This window comes from Neovison vison, chromosome 7 (genome assembly GCF_020171115.1).
Source record: "Neovison vison isolate M4711 chromosome 7, ASM_NN_V1, whole genome shotgun sequence".
Taxonomy (NCBI): Eukaryota; Metazoa; Chordata; class Mammalia; order Carnivora; family Mustelidae; genus Neogale; species Neogale vison.
In genome coordinates, this window is record NC_058097.1 from 204,213,810 (window position 1) to 204,235,331 (window position 21,522).

Here is a 21,522-nt window from a genome sequence, read left to right on the forward strand (position 1 = left end):
GCCCCCGGCGGGGTCCCCCGAGCATGGGGCCCACTCACCAAGGCGCCCCCGCCCTCCTGCCCCCAGAGTGCCCTTGGCAGCGGCTGTGGGCAGTGGCCAGTGGGGGCCTTCGGTAGCAGACAGTCGGGTGCAGGCATGGATTCACCCCGAGGGGACACGGGGAGGCCCCAGCAGCAGCTGCCCGGCAATGGCACAGGCAGAGTCCGTGCACCTGGTGAGGCCCGAGCTGGGCCTTGACCCACGTCCTCCCCAGAAACTGTGGACCATGAGGTTTGCAGCTTCTAGTTGCCCGTGTGGGCACACGGGTCCGTGTGTCCCTGTAGGGCATGGGCGTATGTGACGTGTCACTCCCCACGGGCACGTGTATGGGTTCTGTGCACGTGCTGCACACATGGGTACGACTGGTCTGTGCGGTGGACGAGGGGCTCGCTTCCCACCAAGCTGGCCCCGTCTATCCTGTTGGCTGACCCGGGCACGCAGCTGCAGACCCTCTCCGACGGGGCTACCTTCGCCGAGGCTGGCAACCAGGCACCTGCCCTGCGCCCCTGGTGCCTGCCGTGTCCCCCAGGCCGGGCCGGGCAGTGGCTGCCCGAGGGGACATGAGCCTCGGTCTCGCTGCTTCCTAGGGGATTCTCGGCTCCGGCTTCGCCCTGAAGGTCCAGCAGAAGCAGAGACAGAAGCACTTCAACAGGCAGATCCCGGCGGCAGCCTCCCTCATTCAGGTGAGGGCACCTGCCGTGGGTGCGCGGTCGGCGCGTCTACACCCGCCAGATCTCAGCGTCCATTCTGAGATCCCAAAGCTGCTCTCTGCCGTGATGCTTGGAGCAGATCCCTCCAGAGTCGAGATGCAGACTGTGGGCCCACGCCAGCCAGTGGGCCCAGGAGTGCGGGGTGCTCAGCTCCCTCCCTACAGGGTCCTGCAGAGGGTCCCATCCTTCGGGGAGGGCCGGGGGACAGGGATGCGCCCTGACCAGTACCCGGACAGGGGTCTTTCCATGGGCCTCTCCCCTCCCAGCCACAGAGGCCGACCTTGGCGTCTTGTTCCTCAGCCTCCTGCCGTGGCCACCCCCCGCCCCACCCCACCCCTGCTCTGCACTGGAGCAGGTCTAGGAGAGAAAAGGGAAGGGTTCCCATGTGGCCGTTCCCCAGGGAGACCGGGGTCCTGCTTGTGCAGTGTGGGCACCTTCTGGGTGTCCCCGGCACCCCATGGAGCTTGGACATCCCTGTGACAGAGGGCCACACCCTGGGTTTCAGCGGCTGATCAGGGGCCCAGGGCTGCTGTGATGAGGCCTGGGGGCTGGAGAGACAGAGCCTAAGAGCAGCCGGGGGAGGGGGGGAGGGGCCCTGAGCTCCTGAGCGCCCTGCTCTGCCCTGTGAACCAGGGCCCCTGGAACCCACCAGACAATGGCTGGTTCTTTTCATGCCAACAAAGACCAAAAACCATCTGAAAACCTGGTCCCGGAGGGTCTGGGGAGGGAAGAGTGGGGAGGAGCAGGCCCCAGCCCGGGGAGTAGTTGAGGGGGATCCTGGGGCACAGGTGTAGTCCGTGTCCAGCCGTGGATGTGGGGCCCTCTGCCCAGTGGGGCAGCTGCACCCAGGACTGGATGCCCCCTAGGGATGCCCCAGGGTCCCCCCCGTGGCCTCGTTTCCTGTGCCCTGTGCAGCCCCGTGAGGGACGCCGGCCGTCAGGCGCTGCTCCGCCTGGGAGCCAGAGCTCAGCCCCGGGCTCCCCCACGTGCCTCTGAAGCCCTTCCGGAACCCGCCGTCTGGGGCCTGGACATGGACCTGGATGGGGAGGAAATAGCAGGGGCCGTAAAGCTGCGGGGCTGGGCCCCCGCAGGCCTGGTTTTATGGTCCCACAGCCTTCTTCTTTCGGGGAGACCATAAATCAGGCCGTAAAAGCAGCCCAGGCCGCTGTGGGCAGACTGCAGGCAGGAGCGGAGTGCGGTGGACTCCTCGTGGAGTCTGGTGCCTTGGGGCGACCCTGCGAAGCCCACGCTCGGGCAGGGCATTCAAGGGGCTGCGGGCGCGCCTGCGTGTCCCCAGGAGGTGGGGACCACATTTCCCGGGCAGCACGCTCGTGGGCGGGACCCGTGCCCGCTGCTTGGCAAAGTGGGCCTCAGAGGGTCAGGCCTGGGTGGCCTTTCCCGTAGGTGGCATGAGGGCTGCCCTGTCGGCCCAGGTCCCCATCGTGGGGGGCGTCACGGCCCCCTGGGACCTTGCCAGCCCCGCTGCCGGTCCAAGGCCCTCAGGGTGCGTCCTCAGCGGCGGCTGTCCAGAGGCTCCCCGTGACTGCAGATGGCACCGGGCCCCGGGACCCCGCATTTGGGCCTCTGCCGGGTGCCACAGGCCCGGGTGTTCTGTTTCTGAGCCCGTCCCTGAACGTGCCGTGCGCACCCACCGGCTGTGGCCCGAGGAGAGGCAGTCGGCAGGTGTCTTTGCCTCTACGAAGGGATCAGGCTGGGGGACGGGCTGGAAAGGTGTGTTGGGGTCCCAGACGAAGACCCACGCGGCGTCCGAGCTGGGAGGCCCAGGCAGCGCATGAGGCCCTGGGAAGTGGGGGGCTGGCCTGCAGGCTGGGGTGCCGGCAGCTCCCGCTGGAGGCCGTCAGGCGGCCGGGCCGCTGCCCACTCCTCTCCCTCCTACTGATGCAGACGGCGTGGAGGTGCTACGCGGCCGAGAACCCCGAGTCCTGCACCTGGAAGGTCTACATCCGCAAGCCGGCTCGCAGCCATGCCCTGCTGTCCCCCAGCCCCAAGCCCAAGAAGTCTGTCATGGTAATGGCCCCTGCCTGCCCCCCCCGGACGGCATCCCTCGCGAGCAGGCCGGGAGGCCTTGGGGCCACAGCTCCCAGCCAGGCTTTGGCCCTGGGTTCAGCTGAGCTGTTAGAGGAGCCTCACCGCTCCGGGCCCAGGGTGGGGGGTGGGGAGCATGACGGGTGCTGCCCTGCCGGGGTCCCCCTGGCTCCAGGGGTGTGTGGGATGGGGGCTACAAGGCCGGGGCTGTGGGGGGCCCGAGAAGGAGCCCCAGGGCGCAGGATGGGCCGGGATCTCGTCTGTGGGGGCAGAGAAGGCTCTCGAGAGGGCCCTGGTGTCCGACTGTCTACGGGGCATGGTGGGCGTCGGTCGGGAAGGAGGCGGCATCCCAGCTCGGGGAAGAGGCCTGAGGTCGTGGTGCAGGGGGGTTGGGCAGGCCTCGGGCAAGGATGTCGTTTGTGGTTGTCTGCTATGGTGAATGAGGTGTCTCTGCTCACACCTGGTGGGGATGCTCAGCTGTCCCCAGAGCCCCTGCACCCTCCCCGTCCCCCATCTGCTCACCATTGACCCCTCAGAGCAGCTCTGCCGCCCCCGGACCGCCTGCCGGCCACCCCGCACATACAGTCGCCCCTGGCAGCCGTGTTGGCGTGCGCCCCGTGCGCTCTGGGACGTTTACCTGTTTGCCGGCTTCTGGCCACCTGCCCCTTGGCCCAAGCCCTCTGCAGGACCCCAGCCTCTCTGCAGGGCCATGGCCCCCCCTGTCTGCATGCACCAGGCCAGTGCTTGGCCCTGAGGCCTGGCTCTCTGGCCGGTGCCCAGCGGGGACTGCCAAGGGGTTCTGGGGCTAGCGGACGCCCAGGAACCATTGGCTTATTGCTTGTTGTTTTAGGTAAAGAGAAAGAAGTTCAAACTGGACAAGGACAATGGGCTGAATCCCGGAGAGAAGGTGCTCACGGTCCCCCACATCACGTGTGAGCCCGTCTCCGAGGACCGGAAGCCAGACCACTTCTCTGTGGACAGCTGTGACAGCTCTGGTGAGACGCCTTCGCCCTGGGTGGCGGCATGGGGACGGGGATGGGCACTTGGCTCCTGTGGACCTGGCGTCTGCCCCGTGACGTCCTGCCCCCCACCCCCCAGCTCAAAGGCAGGTCCTTCTGAGGAGGCGGGACCCCACCCTGGAGGGACCCTTCCTCTTGCTCTGTTCCACACGCCGGGCTGGAGGGGCCAGCCCTGCCTCAGTCGTGATGTGTGGCGCCCCGAGGCTGGCAGGATGGAAGCGGCCCAGGCATGTTGACCCCCCACTCCCGGTGGAGCGGGGACGGGACCTCCAGAGCCCACTCTGTGCACCCACCCTCGTGCCCTCTACACCGCGTGTCTTTGCTTTTCGGGCATTTCTGTGTCCATCTCTTCCTTCTGGGACCGCTTCCTGGCACCCAGCAGAACATGCCCGCTTACCGGGCGCTGTAAGGGCAGAGTCACAGTCTCGGCTGCGGCAGAGGGGGACAGGCTCACGTTGGTCCTGACGCTTTGTGCTGACGGGCGCCCGGCCTGCCAAGTGCTGGGTTCTCAGGCGGCGACCCCCTCATGCATCCCCCTGTGTGGGGTCCCAGTCCCCTGGCAGCAGGGCGGAAAGCACTCCGGAAAGGGGCCATGGCCGCTCCCTGCGCCTCGGGGCTGCCTGTGGGCCGGGCCAGAGCGCCCACCCCGCTGGGCACTGGGCCACCGCGGCCCCATCCCATGCCGTCGGGATTCTGCTCTGGCCTGAATCTGGCCACTTCGCTGGTGAGCCCCCGGGACGCGCTCCCCGCCCGTCCCCCGGAGTGGGCACAAGGGACAATTGTGCCAACAAATGCCCGGGCCCCCCCAACTCCGGATCCAGGGCAGGACCATTGTCGCGGTGCAGATGGGGGCTGTGCACAAATGCTAACGGGCGGGTTGGGCGTGGGGGGCAGCATCTCTGCCGTTCGCTGAATGTGGGGCGCCGCATTCAGACTGTTTGCTGGTATGAAGTGCCCAGGACGCCTGCAGAATGGTAATGAGGCACGAGAGCGGGGAAGCCAGGCTCCCTTTGTGAAATGCTTTTGCACGGAGGAGTTTTGCTTTCCCGCCGACACCAGGTGTAAGTCAGCCCAGCCCGAGCCGCGGCGTTGCCGGAGCCTGAGCGCTTGGCCTGGCCCCCGGGGACCCTGCGTGGCCCCCAGCCTGGGGGTGGTGGCTGAGGCTCTCCAGAGCCCTGGTGGGGGACAGGGAGCCTCATCCCGGGCAGATGCGGTCACCGGGAAGGGCCCTAGCCCTGGTCCCAGCGCAGCAGGGCGCGAGCAGCCGGGCTCGATCCTCCCCTGCCCCGGCCGGAGTCACGCCTTGCAACCGAGCCTCGCCACGTGCACGATGTGGGTGCGCCGAGGGGCGTGGGAGGCAGACGCCCTCCCCGTCCCGGCTCTGGCCTGCGCACGGCTCCCCACTTCTGCGGTTTCTTGAGCCCATGGAGTCTCTGGGCTTCTGTCCTGTGACACCTAGGGTCCTGGGAAGGGTGGTCCACCCACATTGGTGGCCTCCAGAGCCTGGTCTGCAGCCCTGTCGCTCCTGAGCAGATCTCCTGTGTTCGTGGCAAGGGCCCTAACTGGCCGCAGGAGGAACGGTGGTGGCGGCAGGCAGTGTGGACAGCAGGAGCTCTGCCCTCGGGGCTCCCATCTTTATGCAGGTTCCAGGCCCCCCACCCCCGGCTGCTCACACGTCCTGCTCACCAGGGTCTGTGGTCCGGAGCCCACCCCATGCAGGGCCTGCGGGACGCCCCGGGATTGAGGGGCAGCAGGATCTCCTTGGCACCCGAGAAGGAGGAAGGGCCCCAGTGAGGGCGCTGAGCCTATGGGCGTCGGGGGGACAAGTGCCGGGCCCAGCCTGGTCTGGCTCAAAGGCTTCTTGGAAGAGGTGGCATCCGTGCTGGGTCAAGCTGTCTGGGAGGGAGGGAAGGAGCTGTGGCTGGGATGGGGGAGGGGGTAGCCATGCCCCTGTCGCTCCGTGTGGTCGCCAACCTGGGCATGCCGTGTGCTTTCCTACTGCACCCTGGGATCAAGCCCGCCTTCCCCGTGGAGAGGCCTGCATGGGCTCCTGGTGCACGGGTGCGGATGTGATCCTCCCTTCCAAGACTGGAGCTGGGCCCCGGAGCCTGCAGATGCTGGACGGGCTGGTCCCCGAAGTCCTCAGAGCACTAGTGGTCATGGCCAGCTTCGTGTTCTCCGAGCCCCACCCAGGATGGCGTGGATGGGGAGTGGACAGGACAAGCCAGTGGGCCAGGCCAGCACCTGCAGTGCCACGGTCCCTGTGGGGCTGGGGGTCGGAGGAGCCAAAGCCAGTGGGAGGGGGCCTGAAGCCGCAGGCAGCGTGGGTGTGACTCCCAAGGCAGGGCAGAGGGGAGACTCGGCGGTACTGGGGAAAGGGAGGCCTCCCCTTCCATTGCACACTCGGCAGAGGCGAGCCGGTCCAGGGAGATGTGCTAGGGAGGCACCGATGCAGAGCCTGGCCCGCAGCGGTCAGGGGGTCTGCTTCTGCTCGCAGGTCATTTCCAGAAGAGCCTAATTCGTAGCACGCCGTCGGCAGCCGGCACGGTGCCCCTGGCCGCACGCGCCAGGCCTCCCCTCCCACACTCCGCTCTCTGGGCAGCAAGGGTCCGATAGCGCCCTGCCCGCTGCCGTCTATGGCCCTCCACCCCAGGCCCCCCCTGCCCCCCCCATGCTGCCGTGCCCCAAGTTTGTGTTCTGCCTTTTTAAATTCTCTGCGTTGGTCGCTTGTGTGCCATCGACCCCAGCCCGTGCTCGCCGGCAGGTTGGCTGGGTTTCTGCTTTGGAGTTTGGGTTTAACGTCCTTCTTCCTGAAGGGCTTTCAGTGGTTCCTTCAGGGGAGGTCTGCACGGTCAGCTCGGTTTTCATTTGTCTGAAATTGTCCTATTTTGCCTCTGCCGTTGGGTGGTGGTGGGTTGGGAAGGAGGCCGCGGGGTCCGGTGTCCAGGTGTGGTCCAGCTCCTTAGTGCCACGGTCACCCCCGGACTCTGGTGCTGGGTCGTGTCTCCACAGTGGAGCCGGGCGGGTGCGGCAAGCTCTCTCCACCCCGCCGTCCGCTGTGATCCCTGAATCTGAGGGTCCGTGTTTCTCCCACGGTGCGCACATAAGCACCAAGGATCGCTGCGCTCGTGGCTCCGACCGGCCCTGGGAACGTCGGCTCGGCCGCCTCAGTCTGTCCGCCTCAGCCGTCCCTCGTATCTTCCTGCTCTGTCTCCCGGCCACCCCCTCGGTGGCTTCTTCCCGGGTTGCTGGCTGTTCCGATGTGTCTGACCCACTGGGTAGTCCCCGCTGAAATTTCCAGTCCGTGGAGCTCCATCCTCCACGCCGGGCGCCCTCGTCCCTCGTGTGAGGGCTTGCTCGGTCCTTGCAGCCGGAATCCCCCTCGGAGCGCATGACGTCGAGTCAGTCACTTGAATGTGCTTAGGTCCTCACCTGTGTCGTGACATCATCATCTGTGCCATGACGTGCCACCTATGCCATGACATCATGATCTACATCACAGCGCCATCCTCCTGGTCACGGCATCCTTCTCCATGTCATGATGTCCTCATGTGCATCACGATGTCGTCCTCCATGCCATGACGTCACTGTCCACCGTCCTCGGAGGGGCTGTCTCTGTTAGCGGTGGCTTCTGCAGCGTTCCCACAGCGGCTCGTTCCCTGTGGTCTGTGGGGGTCTCTAGCAAGGGCTCCCTGTGTCCTCTTGGAGGGACATTGCTCTGGAGACATTGTCCTCTGGATGGGGTAGCCCCGTGAACCCCTCCAGACATCTATGGGGCGGGGATTCCTGGACGCCCGCGCGCTGCGAACACGGGCCCACTGTCCCGTGAGAACCCGCCCGTCCCCACGTGGCGAGAGCTGACACTTCACTCGTGCCCCACGAGCATGGGCCGCCGCGAACTGGCTTTCTCTCTTCTCTGCGTGCGCCGCCCCTGGCTTGGTGGGTTGGTTTCCGCTTCTGTGTTTCTGTGGCTCGAGTCTGCTCGCGGCCGTTCATCTGGCGTCTCTGTCCCCGCTCCTGCCTCCTGCTGGTCGCAGGCCCGGCTCTTCCTCCGGCGCGCACCGCAGCTCCCCCGGTGAGGGATGCCGGGACGGCCAGCGTGCGGGGTCAGTGCTGTGGCTGCTGAGGCCCTGGGGGACCCCAGCTGAGCCCGTAGAAGACGTCTGTCACGTCAGTGAGCTTTGTTGGGGAGTTTGTAGAGAGGGGGTTTTGATGGCATCAGTTTCTGGCTGGAACCAGAAGTCCTCGTCTTGGGGACAGAGAGAGTGTCCCTGGCAGGGGAAGCCGGGAGCTCCCTGCTGGCAGAGGGCCAGGCCGTGATGCTCCAGGTCGGAACCCCCTGCGGCCCCCTCAGAACCAGCAGGAGGATTTCAGAGGCTGTCCCTGGAGATTCTGAGTCACAGGCCTGCAGGGAGCCCGGGAGTATGTCTGTAACGTGCCCCCCACTTACTCTGGGGACTATCCCTGGGGACCCCGAGGAGGAGGCCCAGCCCTGGCTACAGGGGACCAGAGCAGGGGTTCTGTGACCCAGGTCTGTCTCACCTGGGCGCCCTCCTGGCGCCCGCAGCAGGGTCCGGGTCAGCCTTCCGTTACGAGAGCTCCCCGCGGAGAGAAAGCACAAAGGAGCTCGCTCCGTGTGTACGACTGTCAACACATAAACGCCGGCTAGGACCTTCACCAAGATGGACAGGACGCTTTACCCCGAGATCGGGAACACGAGGACAAAGGCTCACAGCTCTTGTCACCCCTGGTCCACACACAGCTCTTGTCGCCCCCGGTCCACGTGAACCGGGAGGTTCTAGCCGGTGGCACGGTCAAAAAAAGACATCGCTGACATCCGGGGTGGAAAAGAAGAGGGGAAGCCCTCTCCGTGTGCGGGTGGCACAGTTCTCGGTGTGGAACCCCAGTGTGTGGGCAGGATGACCGCGGAGCGAGTGCGTGAGCGGAGGCAGGTCACACGCAAGCATCGGTTCCACCACGGCGTTCTGCCGGCAAAGAATCTGAAGCGGGCGCCCAGGGGCTCAGCGGGTGGAGCCTCTGCCTTGGGCTCGGGTCGTGATCCCAGGGTCCTGGGATCGAGCCCTGCATTGGGCTCCTTGCTCAGCGGGGAGCCTGCCTCTCCCTCTCTGCCCCTCCCCTTCCACTCACGCTCGCTCTCTCTCAAATTATTTTTTAAAAGGCCACTTACTGTAATGTTAAGAACACGAAATACTCAGAGGGCAGTCTGACGCGTGCTGAGCCCTGGAGACCCGTAAAACGCTGCCAGGAGAAGTCACAGAATCCCCGGGGCCGGGGAGAGCTGCGCTGGGCTGCTGGGTCTCCAGCCTCACGCTCATCTCTGAACTCAGCGCAACAGGCATCAGAATCCCACGGGCGTTCTGTGGAAGCTAACGAGCCGGGTCTGAAATTTGCCTGGAAATGACCCTGAAGTTCCAAAACAACGTTTGAAAATGAGCAAAGTTGGAGGGCCAGCCCTAGCACGGAGACGAGTGAATAGAACAATGGCAGAACAGAGTCTGCATAGACCTACGTGCCGTGGGGACAGGCGACTTTTGACGGAGGCGTAAGGGCGGGTTGGCGGAGGAAGGATGGCTCCAGCACACCGTGTGGGGGCGACTGGAGCCTCCACGTTTCCAGTGGTGAGCTTGGAGCTACGTCTCCCCGCATATCCAAGAATCAACTCGAAATGTATCCCGGAAATAGAAGCCCAAGAGTTACAGACGGCGCGGAGACCGTCCCCGGGACAGAGTGCTGAGCTCGTCAAACACGACCCCGGCAGCATGAGCCCTGATAAGAACCAAGCGTTTGGACTTTCCAGAATTAAAAACCTCTCTTTGAAAGACGGTATTAAGAGGATAAAAAGATAAAGGCCAGACAGGGAGAAAATATTTCCAAATCAGCCATCTGATAAAGGATTTGTGTCCAGAATATGAGAGGGATGCTTGTGGCTGAGTAATAAGACGAAAACAAAAACAGGCAAACGGTTTAAACAGACACTCATCAAAGAAGAGAAACAGGGGCGCCTGGAGGGCTCAGTCAGTGAAGCATCTGCCCTGGGCTCTGGTCATGATCCCAGGGTCCTGGGATCCAGCCTCATATCAGGCTCCCTGCTCAGCGGGAAGCCCGCTGCTCCCTCTGCCTTTCCCCCACCCTATCCCCTCTCGTGCTCTTTTTTGCTCTCTCAAATAAGTAAACAAAATTATTAAAAGAGAGAGAAATGGATATGCACCAGAGAATATATTTGATATCATTCGTTATTAGGGAGATGCAATTTAAAATCACAATGAGGGGCCCCCAGGTGCCTCAGTCGGTGGAGCATCTGCCGTTGGCTCAGGTCCCGGTCTCAGGGTGCTGGGTGTCCCCGCGGGATGATACACCACCACTCAGAACTAACTAAGAATGAGCCATGAGCACACACAACAGCTTCGGATAAATGGCAGAAAAATTATGCTGCGTGAAGGAAGCCAGACAAGGAGAAGGAAGTGAAGGAGAAGGGGAAAGAGCTCAGAGTGTCTTACTCTGTTTGCATGAAACTAGGAATCGCAGACTGCTCTAGAGCAAGGGCAGGCCGAGCGCTCTCCTGGGATGCATGGGGGTGGGGGTCGGGTTGGGGGAGCCCAGAAGGCCACGGAGAGACCCGGGGCGGGGGGCGGGTGTGACGGGGATGCTTGTGATCCTGACTGTGCCAACAGTTTCCTGTATCCCAAATCACCAACATTGTACATCTTAATCACGGGCAGTTTGTTGTGTGTTTATGATGCCTCGATGGGGAAAAAAAAAAAAAAAAAGAAATTTTGCACAGCAAAAAATACCCCGAGTAATTTTTTTTAATGATAACCTGGGGACGATGGTCACACACATCAGACTCATTTCATCAGGCTGCGGGGAACCTGTACGTCCTGAGGACAGAGGATAGAAGAGAGAAGCACAATTCGAGAAAGAAGATACTGAGCTTCGGACAGAGGACCAGCCTCCGTTGTGATCACGGGGAGGTCAACTAAAGCTTTGGGGGCTTGACTTCTCTGATGGCTGGTGGCCTGTGGGCCGGCGACCTTGGGAAGCCTCGGCCCAGCCCTGGACGCCGGGAGGATGTGTCAGGGCCGCCGCTTTGGAGGCGCAAAGGGCGGTTTGCGTGAAAGCTCAGGACACACCCCCCCCCCCCACAAATGACCCATGGTTGGGGACTGATTCCTGCAGTTTCTAAATAGCAAAAGATGGCGAACCACCAGTGTTCCCAAGTGGAGCTCAGCTCCCAGGGGGTGTCGTCTGCGCACCCAATAGCCACTGACCACGCAAGAGGGTCCCCTCCGCGCTGAGGAAGGCGGCATCCCCGGCAGCCTGCACCTCGGGCTTGCAAGAGGACACCGGCCCGCAGGTGTGTGCGGATACAGGGTTGGAGGGAAGGGAGCTCCGCCAACCTCTCCCTGCGGCCTGGGATCCAACTTCTCTGAGGCGCGAAGGCGCAGCGAAGTTGGAAAACCGTCTGGGCTGGTGCATGTGTTTAAGGACATCTTTAATCCCCTTTCAGTCTGTTTTATGCTAATTTGTTCCAAATCAGCGTGCTGCCTCTCTCGGAGGTATATTCATTGCTATTTAATCTTCGAAGGTGGCAATTATGTTGCCACTGGGAGCAACAGTTACTTCTAGTGCCTTCCGTTCTTCTGCCCTGGGCAGCGCACGATGTTTCGGCTCTTACGGTTTTGCTCCCCACCGCCCCCCACCTCGTGAGTGGTTGGTCTGGTTTATCTTATGTTATGACAGACTTTCTTATCCAAAAACTACCTTTTTGCTTTTTTGCTTTCTGTTTTCCCAACCTGGGCTTTTACATTGATTCATTCCCTTTCTCGGTTTCATTCCCTTTTCTCAGAAAAAAGCGTAACGAAGAACGGCAGTGGGCTGATGTGAAGTGTGCGCTGCCGGCGTTGCAGACGTGGACGTGCTCCTGCGGCCGGGCTGGCCGTGCTCACAACTTGCCGGGAAGCACGTTCCTCGTCTTTGCTTTCTTGATCGTGTTTATGTTTTGACTTTCTCTTTCATCTGAAGAAATGTTTTCTCACTTTTTAAGCAGAACATTTTTTTAAAATCTCTGTTCCAGTTCCTAATTTAACGGGCTTATAGGGAGAAGATATGGCCTTTGAAATAGATGCGTTTTTCCAGTAAAGATTTTCTCTGTGTCCAAGTACAAACATGAAAGCATTGCTTTTGTAAATGGTCTGCGGGCCTCAGTTAAGATACATTCTCTATCTGCAAAACACAGACTTTCATTTGTATACACAGATAAAACCTACATTGCGACAGAGCTCGCTCACACGCGCGCGCACACACACACACGGGTACACATCTGTGCCATCAGCAGCGTCCCACCTTTCCTGGCTTTGGTTCCTGCTGTTTTTAAATCTGACACCGCATTCTGCCAAATTTGGGAACAGGAGAATTAAATCCTCCTTCCTTTGCAATTTTGACTTTAGAAGTTGAGGGTCAGACCCGTGGGGTACTCCTGAGCACAACCTCACGGCCGGGAGCTCTGGCCTTCTCTGCTGTGTGACCCTAAGCAAGCCACCACTTTCTCTGGGCCTTGGTTTCCAGACCTGCGAAATGGGGATCCTTGCAGGGCTGCACCCCGGATTGTGGGGTCGACCGAGTGAGTTAGGACATGGGAGTGCCCACCCTGGGCCTCTGTGTCGCCGGCTTCCTGGGCCCTCTGGCCCTCCTCCCCTGCCAAACAGCCCCCTCTCCGCCAGGCTCCGCACACCGCAGATCTCTGGGCTGATCTGGCATGGCTTCTTGAAACTGTCTTGTCTTATACAGCTCTGGGGCTGGGTGTGGTGCGGAGGCTTTGGTGAGATCTTTGGTCCTTGTTTGCTTGGTGCCCTTCGCCTCTGGGACCCCCGTGAGTTGTGTGGGGTTTGCTCTGGTTGTCTCCGTGCTCCGGCTGGAACAGGGGCTGCTCGCTCCTGTCCACGCACGTAGCCTCTAGTCACTCCTGCTTTCCTGTCCTTCCCCTTCAGTGCACACACTGAGATGATCTTCAGGGCCGCCGGGGCAGTCCGTCCTGAGATTCCGGTCTCTCCTTTGTCCCCCACCGTGGCCATGAGACACAGCCTTTCCCCATGCCAGGGATCTCCATTGCTTCGGGCTGGCCCAGTCTTCCAGAAACCTCCCCCGAAACCCACATCTGAGTCCTCTTGTTCCTTTGTCCTCATGGCCGAGATGCACGAGTTCACTAGAGGCTACATAACAGCGTACTACCGACCGCGCGGCTTAAGCCACAGAAGTTTCTGTCGCTGTCCCAGAGGGGGAAAGACCAGATCGAGGCATGGCCTGGGCTGCTCCGTCCTGGGCTGCTGGAAGGCCACCTCCTCGCCTCTACTCACAGAGCCCTTCCCCAGTGTCTCTGCAGCCCTGCCACCCCTCTCTCTCCCTCGTCCAGATTTCCTGCTTCCATAGAGACGCCAGCTGTAGTGAGTGGGAACCGCACTAAGAGCCTCACCGGACCCTCCTTCTCCAAAGGTCACCTGCACGGGTGCTGGGCTAGGGCGCTCGGAACTCTGAGCCTCAGGGACCCGCTCAGCCCGTACCCCTGGAGCGAGTACATGACAGACGTCAGTGGGGGCTGCTTGGCGTCGCCCTGCCACAGGGGGCCCCCCTCCCCGGCACCCCCTCCAGCCGTCGGCAGCAGGGCAGCGTCCTGGCCTCTGGTAGGGCCTAGCAGCACTGCCCTAGTGTTCCGACGAGCGGGACGTCCCTAGATCGTGCCGAGTGTCCCTTGGCGGGGACGGGTACTGCTCCCAGTTGAAGACCGCTAGGCTGAAGGGACACCTTGGAGCTCTTGGAGGTTTGGGCCCTTTTAACCCGTTTACTTGGGCGTGATTTGGCCCTGCAGGACGACAGGAAGAACACGAGCGAGGTCGAAACCGTCCACACGCTTCTCCGTCCGCCGTCTGCCCACGGGTCATAGTAGCGCCTCGCCCCTTACTGCGAGGTCCCCTGCCAACGTGGACAACCACGTGGCTGGTGCTGAGCCCTTGCCTCATAAGCGACATGCCCCACGGACCTTTGCCTCGACCCTTCTGCCAGGTGGTTCCTCAAGGTAAAGGGACCCCATCTTAAAGCGACGGCACACTTCCCAGCCTCCGCCCGCAGTCGTGGGTCCCGTCCTTGCCCCTCCCAGCCGTCTGTGTCCCAGGGCTGCCGGCGGCCGTGCCTGAGCCTTTCACATACGTCCCTCTCTGGGCCAGTGTCCAGTCCGGGGGTCCGGGGTGGGGGCCAGCTCTCTGGGCCTCTCTACTCTGGAGCACGCCCGGTCTCTGCCTCTCATGATATTCAGGTTTCTGGGGGTGACAGCCCTGCCATTTTGGGGGGGGGTTGCTGCATGTTTCCTTCTGGTTGGATCTGGCTTGTGCCTTCCCAGCTGGAATGTCCTGTCAGCGACAGCGTGTCCTTCTCGGGGGGACCCACCCCGAGGCCCGTGATGCTTTCCAGCCCTCACTGGTGATGCAGCTTTAATCACCCATCAAAGAGTCATTCTGTGCTGCTTTGCCGCTGATAAGCAACTGGGGGACGTAATCTAAAGCCGTGAACATGTCCTGTTGCTTATGAACAAATGTCTCCTGGATTTAGAGCTTTCCTGGAACCGATGTTTATGAGGCTGATTGCAAAACGCGGCTTCTCCAGCCCTAGGCCTCTGCCACGGACGCACTAAAATCTGTCCAGTGAGAATGGTATTCTGAGGCAAAACATATCAACTTTGTCCTGTGGGAAAAACTTTCCTTCTCCCCCGTTTATTTACTTCTTTTGACTTATTATCTATACGCATGGGCTCGTGGATTTTTGTAGGCTACTTCTTACCGTCCTGAATTATATGGCTACTCTGAGTGTCCCAGATTTGACCGCTGGAAACCCTTTCAAGCTGGCTTCTGTGTCCTTGTGACATGCTCACATTTTTAATTTATTTTATTTTTTTATTTTTGGGTGTTTGTTCTTTAGCATTTCTTTATGTTCTGGTAAAACAAGATTCAGGCTTATTTCCTATGCACTCTGCTCCAGCAGAGACCACCAGTTTTCCAGGGAGCTCTGGTTCTTTTTAACGGGTGTGTGGGGGGTGAAATTATTGGAAACCAAACTCCGGGCCCTGGGTGTGCCTGTTGCTACTCGGCGTTTTCTCTTCTCGTCCCTTCTGTGCACAGAGCTACGGAAACGCACATGAATGGATACACCTACACATACACAAATGCACCCAGACTTGCGCAGGGGACATCTGGAACCCATGTTCCCTCCTGCTCCTCTGTCTGCACTGGGTGTCCCTTTCCTGGGGAAAGGGAGGGAGCCTCCCTCGTCCCCGGTGAGACGCTGCCTCCGGGCCCCAGCAGCACACAGACTCCCGACTGAAAGCAGCTAACCTGTCTGCTTAGTCGCTTTGCCCTCGCCGCTGCCAAGTCACACCTGCTGGCTTGTTAGTAACTGTCCGCCTGCTCCCACTCTGTCCAGATTAAAGTCGATTAATCAAGTACTGTGCCTCACGGTGCTTGGGAGAGCGGTTTTCTTTCCCACTCTCCCTCTCGCCCTTCTCTCTCCTTTCACTGTGTTTCTGTCACTCGTTTGAAAATTCGTTCTTTGCCTTCATTTTTTTTTTTTTACTTGTTTTTCAAAACACCACGTCACGGAGGTATAACTTACGTACCATCAGGTTCTCCCATTTTCAGTGTGACTACAGGAAATTTACTGACTTGTGCTGTTGTCCCCACCATCTAGGCTGGGGACACCCCCCACCCCACCGTAAGACCCGCCGTGCCCATGCGGGGTCCACTCCTGTCCCCAGGCCGGGCCCCAGCCACCCCTCCTACGGCTGCAGCCTACCGTGGATGTCCCTGCTCTGGACCGTCGTAGAAAATGTCATCTTTGTTTTCCCAGTGGCTTTCAACATGCTTTTGAGGCTCCTCCGAATTACGGGACCTCAAAATATTTCATTCCTTTCTATTGCTGGGAAGTATCTGTTGTGTGGACAGCCGCGTCTTTTGCTCACCCACTCCCCAGCTGAGGGATTTTTTCACATTGTTTCGCATCCCTGCCTGCCGGAACGCGGTTCCGAGCTGTGTGCGCGCCTCCCTCCGCCCTGCCGGGCTGTCTAGCCGCGGGACGGCTCCAAGGGGGCCTCTGTTTCCTTTCTTGCCGAATTGCCTGGCGGCTCTCCGAGATGGACCTACCTTCCCAGCAGCAGTCGGTGAGGGTTTCTGTTGACCCCGAACCTTCCGACGGTTTCCATCTGTCATCTTTATTCTCTCCACATGGGTATCTCCTACGGCTTTGGTTCGAGCTTCCCTAGTGGCCAGTGATGTCGGAAATTTTTCACGGGCTCATTGGCTGGTTACGGATCTTCTTGGGTGAAATGTCTGTTTGGATCTTTGGCCCATTTTTAAACACTAAACTTCGTATTTTTAGACATTCTGGTGCAACCATAAGAGAAAGTGTGGAGAGACCCCATGTGCCCTTTACACGGTGGCCCTGGGGGTCCCGTCCCTGGAAAGCAGAGTCCATAGCACCACCAGGACGGTGGTGAGACAGCTGAGGACCGGGCCGTCCTGGGTCGGGCCCCTGGTGTGGCCTCTTCATAGCCACACTGACTTCTCTTCCGCTCCTGTGCCCCCTTAATCCCTCGACACCCCTCACCCGCTCTCCACTCCTATGATGTCACTTCGAGATCGGTGTATGAACAGCACCTGACTGTTTGGACTTGGCTCTTCCGATGTAACGTGACCCTCAAGATCCGTGCGGTCTGGGCGTATCTGTCACTCATTCGTTTGGGTCGCCGGTGGCACTCCGGGGTGTGGACACACCCATTGGTTTAACTGCTCGCCCTTTGAAGGACAGTTGGGGGTTCCCATTGTGCACCTTTCACAAGTCCTGGTAGGCTGACTAGCAGCCCCCAAAGCTTGGAGGTCCTGAGTCCTGGAATGGTCACTGTTGTCCCATAGGGAAGAGGAGATGCTGTGTACATGCTTAAATTAAGGATATTGAGGTGAGGGAGGTGGTCCTCGATTATTCCGGGGCGGGCAGTGTCGGCATAAATATCCTTGCAGGAGGGAGGCAGAGGGGGGATTGGACGACAAGAAAGGACAGTGACGTATCACCGGAAAGCAGAGGGGGAAGATGCAGTGATGTACTGTGGGCAAGAGGAAGGGCCACCAGCTCGGAACACAGGCAGCTCCTAGAGGAAAGCAAAGCAGGGAGACACATCCCTTCCCTCCTGAGAGCCTCCGCCAGGAATCACACCTGCCCGGGACGTCCGTTTCCGACGTCTGGAACACGTCTTCGGAACTGCGAAAGAATCAGTTCGTGTCACCACCGGGCTTGCAATCATTTATGACAGCGGCCCCAGATAAAGTTGGCAGGAACCCCCCGGACGGGTTTTGTGTGGACGTGAGTTCGTTTCTCCAGGGTAAGGCCCCAGGGTGTACTCATTGAGTACGTCCTCTGGAAAGGGCAAAGCCCTTCTCCCCTGTGACTGTACTGACTTCCCATCCCCTCCTGCCGTGTAGGGGTGACCCCGTTTCTCTGGGCCCCTGCAGCGTCTCGTGTGGACGCCAACTCTCTTCCGGCCTGTTCGCATAGGTGGGCAGCCGTATGTCTTTGCTTGGAGCTCGTGTCCTCCTGCCGACGGGACGCCGAGCATGTCAGCCCCGTATCTCCTCCTTGCCGAAATGTCCCGGGGATCTGCCCACTTTCCAATTGGACTGTTTCTAATTCTTGAGTTGTGAGATGTCGGTACTTACTCTAGATACTAGTCCCAAGCCAGGAATGTCATCTGTACCTGTCCTTCCCCAGTCTGGGGTCGTCCTTGTCCTCCTCCTCACCAGGTCCTCCGCAGAGCGAATATTTTAATCTCAGGGGAGCCCGGGGTACCCTGTATGGGGGTTGTATTTTGCTGTCAAGTCTAGGGACTTTTTGTCGTAGCCTCGATCCTGAGCATTTCTTGCCATGGTCTCCTTGGCAACCACTCTGTTAGGGTGTCATTCGTGTCCCTTACAATCCAGCCGCTGGAAGTGTCCCGTTCTGGGGCGTCACCGCATTCCCAGAGCTGCCAACTGCCACAGCTGCAGAACCATCTCTCATCGCCCCCAAGATGAAACCCAGTCCCCTTAAACGCCATGTCCCAGGCCCCTGTTCCATCCCCGTATGCCCTAGGTGACCCCTCATTGGCCTCCTGCCCCCACGGACTTGGACGTTCTGGGCATTTTACATCAGCGATGCCATCCCGAGCGTGGGCATTCTTGACTGGCTGCTCCGCCGGGCATCTTGCTCGCCCAGCGAGGTGGTGTGCACAGAAGTACTTGTTTCTTTTCACATCTGAGTCCTGTTGCGGTGCACGGACACACCAGGGTTTCTAATCCATCCATCAGCCAGTTGGCGTCTGGGTGACTTCCCCGCCCCGGCCGTTAGGAGCGACGGCGGTGCCAGCGTTGGTGTAGGGGTCTGTGCGCGGGCGTCTCACTTCTCCTGGCGAGACGTGTGGCCGAGGAAGGCGGAGTCCGGGCAACTCCAGGTCTCACGTTTTAAGAAACTCACAGAGCGAGTGTGCCGCTGCCCATTCGCTCCCTGGGTGTGAACACAGCCCCGTCCGTCTCTCTGTGTGAGCACTTGTTCTTATCTGGCCCATTGTTTAGGCCGCTGCGTGTGCGAGAAGCGGAGCTCCCATGGGCTGTTGACTGGCCTTGCCCGTGACTAGTGACAGGCGCGTCCCCCGCGGGCTTCCTGACCCCTCGTGCATCGGTCGAGAATTGTCTATTCAGAGTCCTTTATCCATTTCTAAAAATAAGAATATTTGTCTTTTTGTTTTTGAGTTACGAAAGTTCTTCATGTACTCTAGCCACCATTCCTTGTCAGATAAATGATTTGCCAATATTTCCTGCCCTCCGGGGGTTTCTTGTTGTTTTCTTTAGGATGTCCTCTGAAGCACAAAGCTTCAGAGAAAGTCTAATACAGCATTTCTGTTGCTTATGCTTTTGTTATCTTAAAAAGCATTGCCAAATCTTGGGCCATGAAGATTTATCCCTATGTTCTCTTCTAAGAGAAGAGATTGTATTTTGTTGTATTTTGGTCTTTAATCTAGTTTGGGTTAATTTTTGCATTTGGCATAAAGAGGTGGTCCAAATTCTTTTTTTTTTTTTCCCCATATAGTTCCAGCATCATTTGCCCAGAAGGTAATTTTTTCCCCATTGAATACTTTTGGCACCCATGGCCAAAATCAACTGACCACAGATAAAAGGCTTTCTTTTTCAGTTTCAGACTCTCACCCTATTCCATTGATCTAAATGTCTTGTGTCTTGTCTTATGCCAGGAACCACACCATTTTGAACACTGTCACTCTGTAGTAAGTTTTGAAATTGAGGAGTATGAATTCCCCAACTTTATTCTTTTTTTAAGATTGCTTTGTCTAATCTAGGTCATTAGAACTTCCATACGAATTTGAGAATCGGTGTGTCAGTTTGTGTCAGGAACTCAGCTGGGATTCTGGTGGATATTGTGTTCAGTCAGCAGATCAGTGTGGGGCGTCTTGCCAACAGGACCGTATTGTGTTCCAATCCATGAACATGGGATGTCTTCCCTTTATTTAGATCTTTTCTTTCAATAATATTTTGTGGTTTTCAGAGCATACGTGTTGCATTTCTTTTGTTCAATTTATTCCTGAGTATTTTTTTTTACTTTCTTTGTTGTGGTATATATAAAACAAAATTTACCATTTTAACTATTTTTAAGTTTACAAGTCTATGGCAGTAAGTACATTTACATTAGTTGTGCTTTATTCTTTTTTGATAATACTGTACATGAAATTTATTTTCTTAATTTAATTTTCTGTTTATTGAAAGTGTATAGAAATACAATTGGTTTCTCTAAACAAATGTATCTTGCAATCTTGCTGAACTTATTTATTAGTTATCATAATTTTTAGTGGATTCCTTGAGATTTTTTATATATAAAATCATGTCATCTGTGAATGGAAATACTTTTGCTTCTTTCTTTCCAAATTGGATGCCTTTATTTTTCTTGCCTAATTGTCCTGGATAGAACCTCCAATGTAATGTTGAACAGATGTGGTGGGAGCAGACGTCTTTGTCCCGTTATGGATCCTAAGAGGAAAGCACTCAGACTTTCACCATGAAGTACCATAGCAGCGTGGTTTTGTACCAAATGCCCTTTTTCAGGCCGGGCAAGTTCCTTGCTATTCCTAGTATCCTAAATGCTGTTCTGTCCTCAGGGAAGGGTATGGGAATTTATTAAATGCTTTCTCTGTGTCGTTTCTTCTCTGGATAATCATGTCATTTTTGCTCTTTATTGATCTGGTGTATTAGATGAATTGATTTTCAGATTTTAATCCAACCTTGCATTCCTGGAACAAATCCCATTTGGTCCTAGTGTATAATCCCTCTGTATAATGCTGGATTTTATTTGTGGGTAGTGTGTTGAGTGTTTTGCATCTATTTCCATAAGAGTTACTGTTCTGTATTGTTCTGTAGTTCTCTTTTCTTGCTATATCTCTTTCTGGTTTGGTAACAGGGTAATGTTGCCTTTGCAGACTGTGTTCGGGAGTGTTTCCTCCTCCCCCTCCTCTTTTACTTAGTTCCTGGAAGAGTTTGTAAAGAATTTTTATTCTTGAGGTGCCTGGGTGGCTCAGTTGGTTGAGCAACTGCCTTCGACTCAGGCCATAGTCCTGGAGTCCTGGGATCGAGTCTCACATCGGGCTCCCTGCTCGGCGGGGAGTCTGCTTCTCCCTCTGACTCTCCCCTCTCATCCTCCCTCGCTCATCCTCTCTCTCGCAAGTAAGTAAATAAAATCTTTTTCTAAAAAAGAATTTTTCTTTATATTTTTGGCAGAATTTGTCCATGAAGCCATCTGGACCTTGCAGGCTTCTGTTTGTGGAGAGCGTTTGGACTGACTCTGTCTCTTTACTTGTCACAGAGTGGTTGAAATTTTCTACCTATTCCTAGTCAGTGTTAGTAGCTGTTTTGCTTTCTAAGGAACTGTCCATTTTATCTAAGTTTTCTAGTTATTGTTATAAAATGACTTATAGCATTCATTGAAATCCTTTTTATTCCTGTAAAACCAGCTGTAAAGTTCTCTTTCTCCTTTTGGATTGCAGGCGTCGGTCTCCCTCCTGTCAGCCTCACTGAAGGTTGTCAATTTTGTTGATCCTTCAGATAATGAACATTTGGTTTTATTGACTCTATTACTTTTTCTAGCCTCTATTTCATTAACTTCCTATTCCATTTTTTCTGTTTGCTTTAGGGTGAGTTTTTTTTTCTTTCTTTCTTTCTTCCCTCTTCCCACTGGAGAGTTATGTTCTTGATACAGGGTCTCTTGTCTTCTTTAATGTGGGCACCTGTGACCAGAGATTTCCCTTTTAGCACTGCTGTCCCTGAATCCTACCAAGTTCTGGTATATTGTGTCTGCACTTTCATTCACCTCAAAGTATTTTCTAATTTTTCTTTGATGTATTGGTCATTTAAGAGTCTACTGTTTAAATTTCACATATTTCTACTTTGGATCCATTGTGTTCAGAAAACAACCCACTTTACAGCCCTTTAATGCAGCAGATGGTCCCTCCTGGAGAACGTTCTGTGTGCACCTAAGGGTGGCCTGCTCTTTGGTTGGTGCTTATGGTGCTCTGTTGCTATCTGCTGGGGTCTGACTGGTTTATGGTATGGTTCACATCT

The 21,522-nt window shown here is 57.4% G+C and overlaps 1 protein-coding gene across 2 annotated transcripts in view; it reads left to right on the top strand.

The window, feature by feature from the left end:
• KCNQ1 (potassium voltage-gated channel subfamily Q member 1) overlaps nucleotides 1-21,522 on the top strand; it is a 304,912-nt gene that overhangs the window by 88,030 nt on the left and 195,360 nt on the right. For both annotated transcript variants that reach the window (XM_044259973.1, XM_044259974.1), the window contains exons 8-10: nucleotides 627-722; nucleotides 2,655-2,777; nucleotides 3,646-3,790. In XM_044259973.1, coding sequence (XP_044115908.1) covers nucleotides 627-722; nucleotides 2,655-2,777; nucleotides 3,646-3,790 — 364 coding nt within the window. The remainder of the gene's footprint in view (nucleotides 1-626; nucleotides 723-2,654; nucleotides 2,778-3,645; nucleotides 3,791-21,522) is intronic.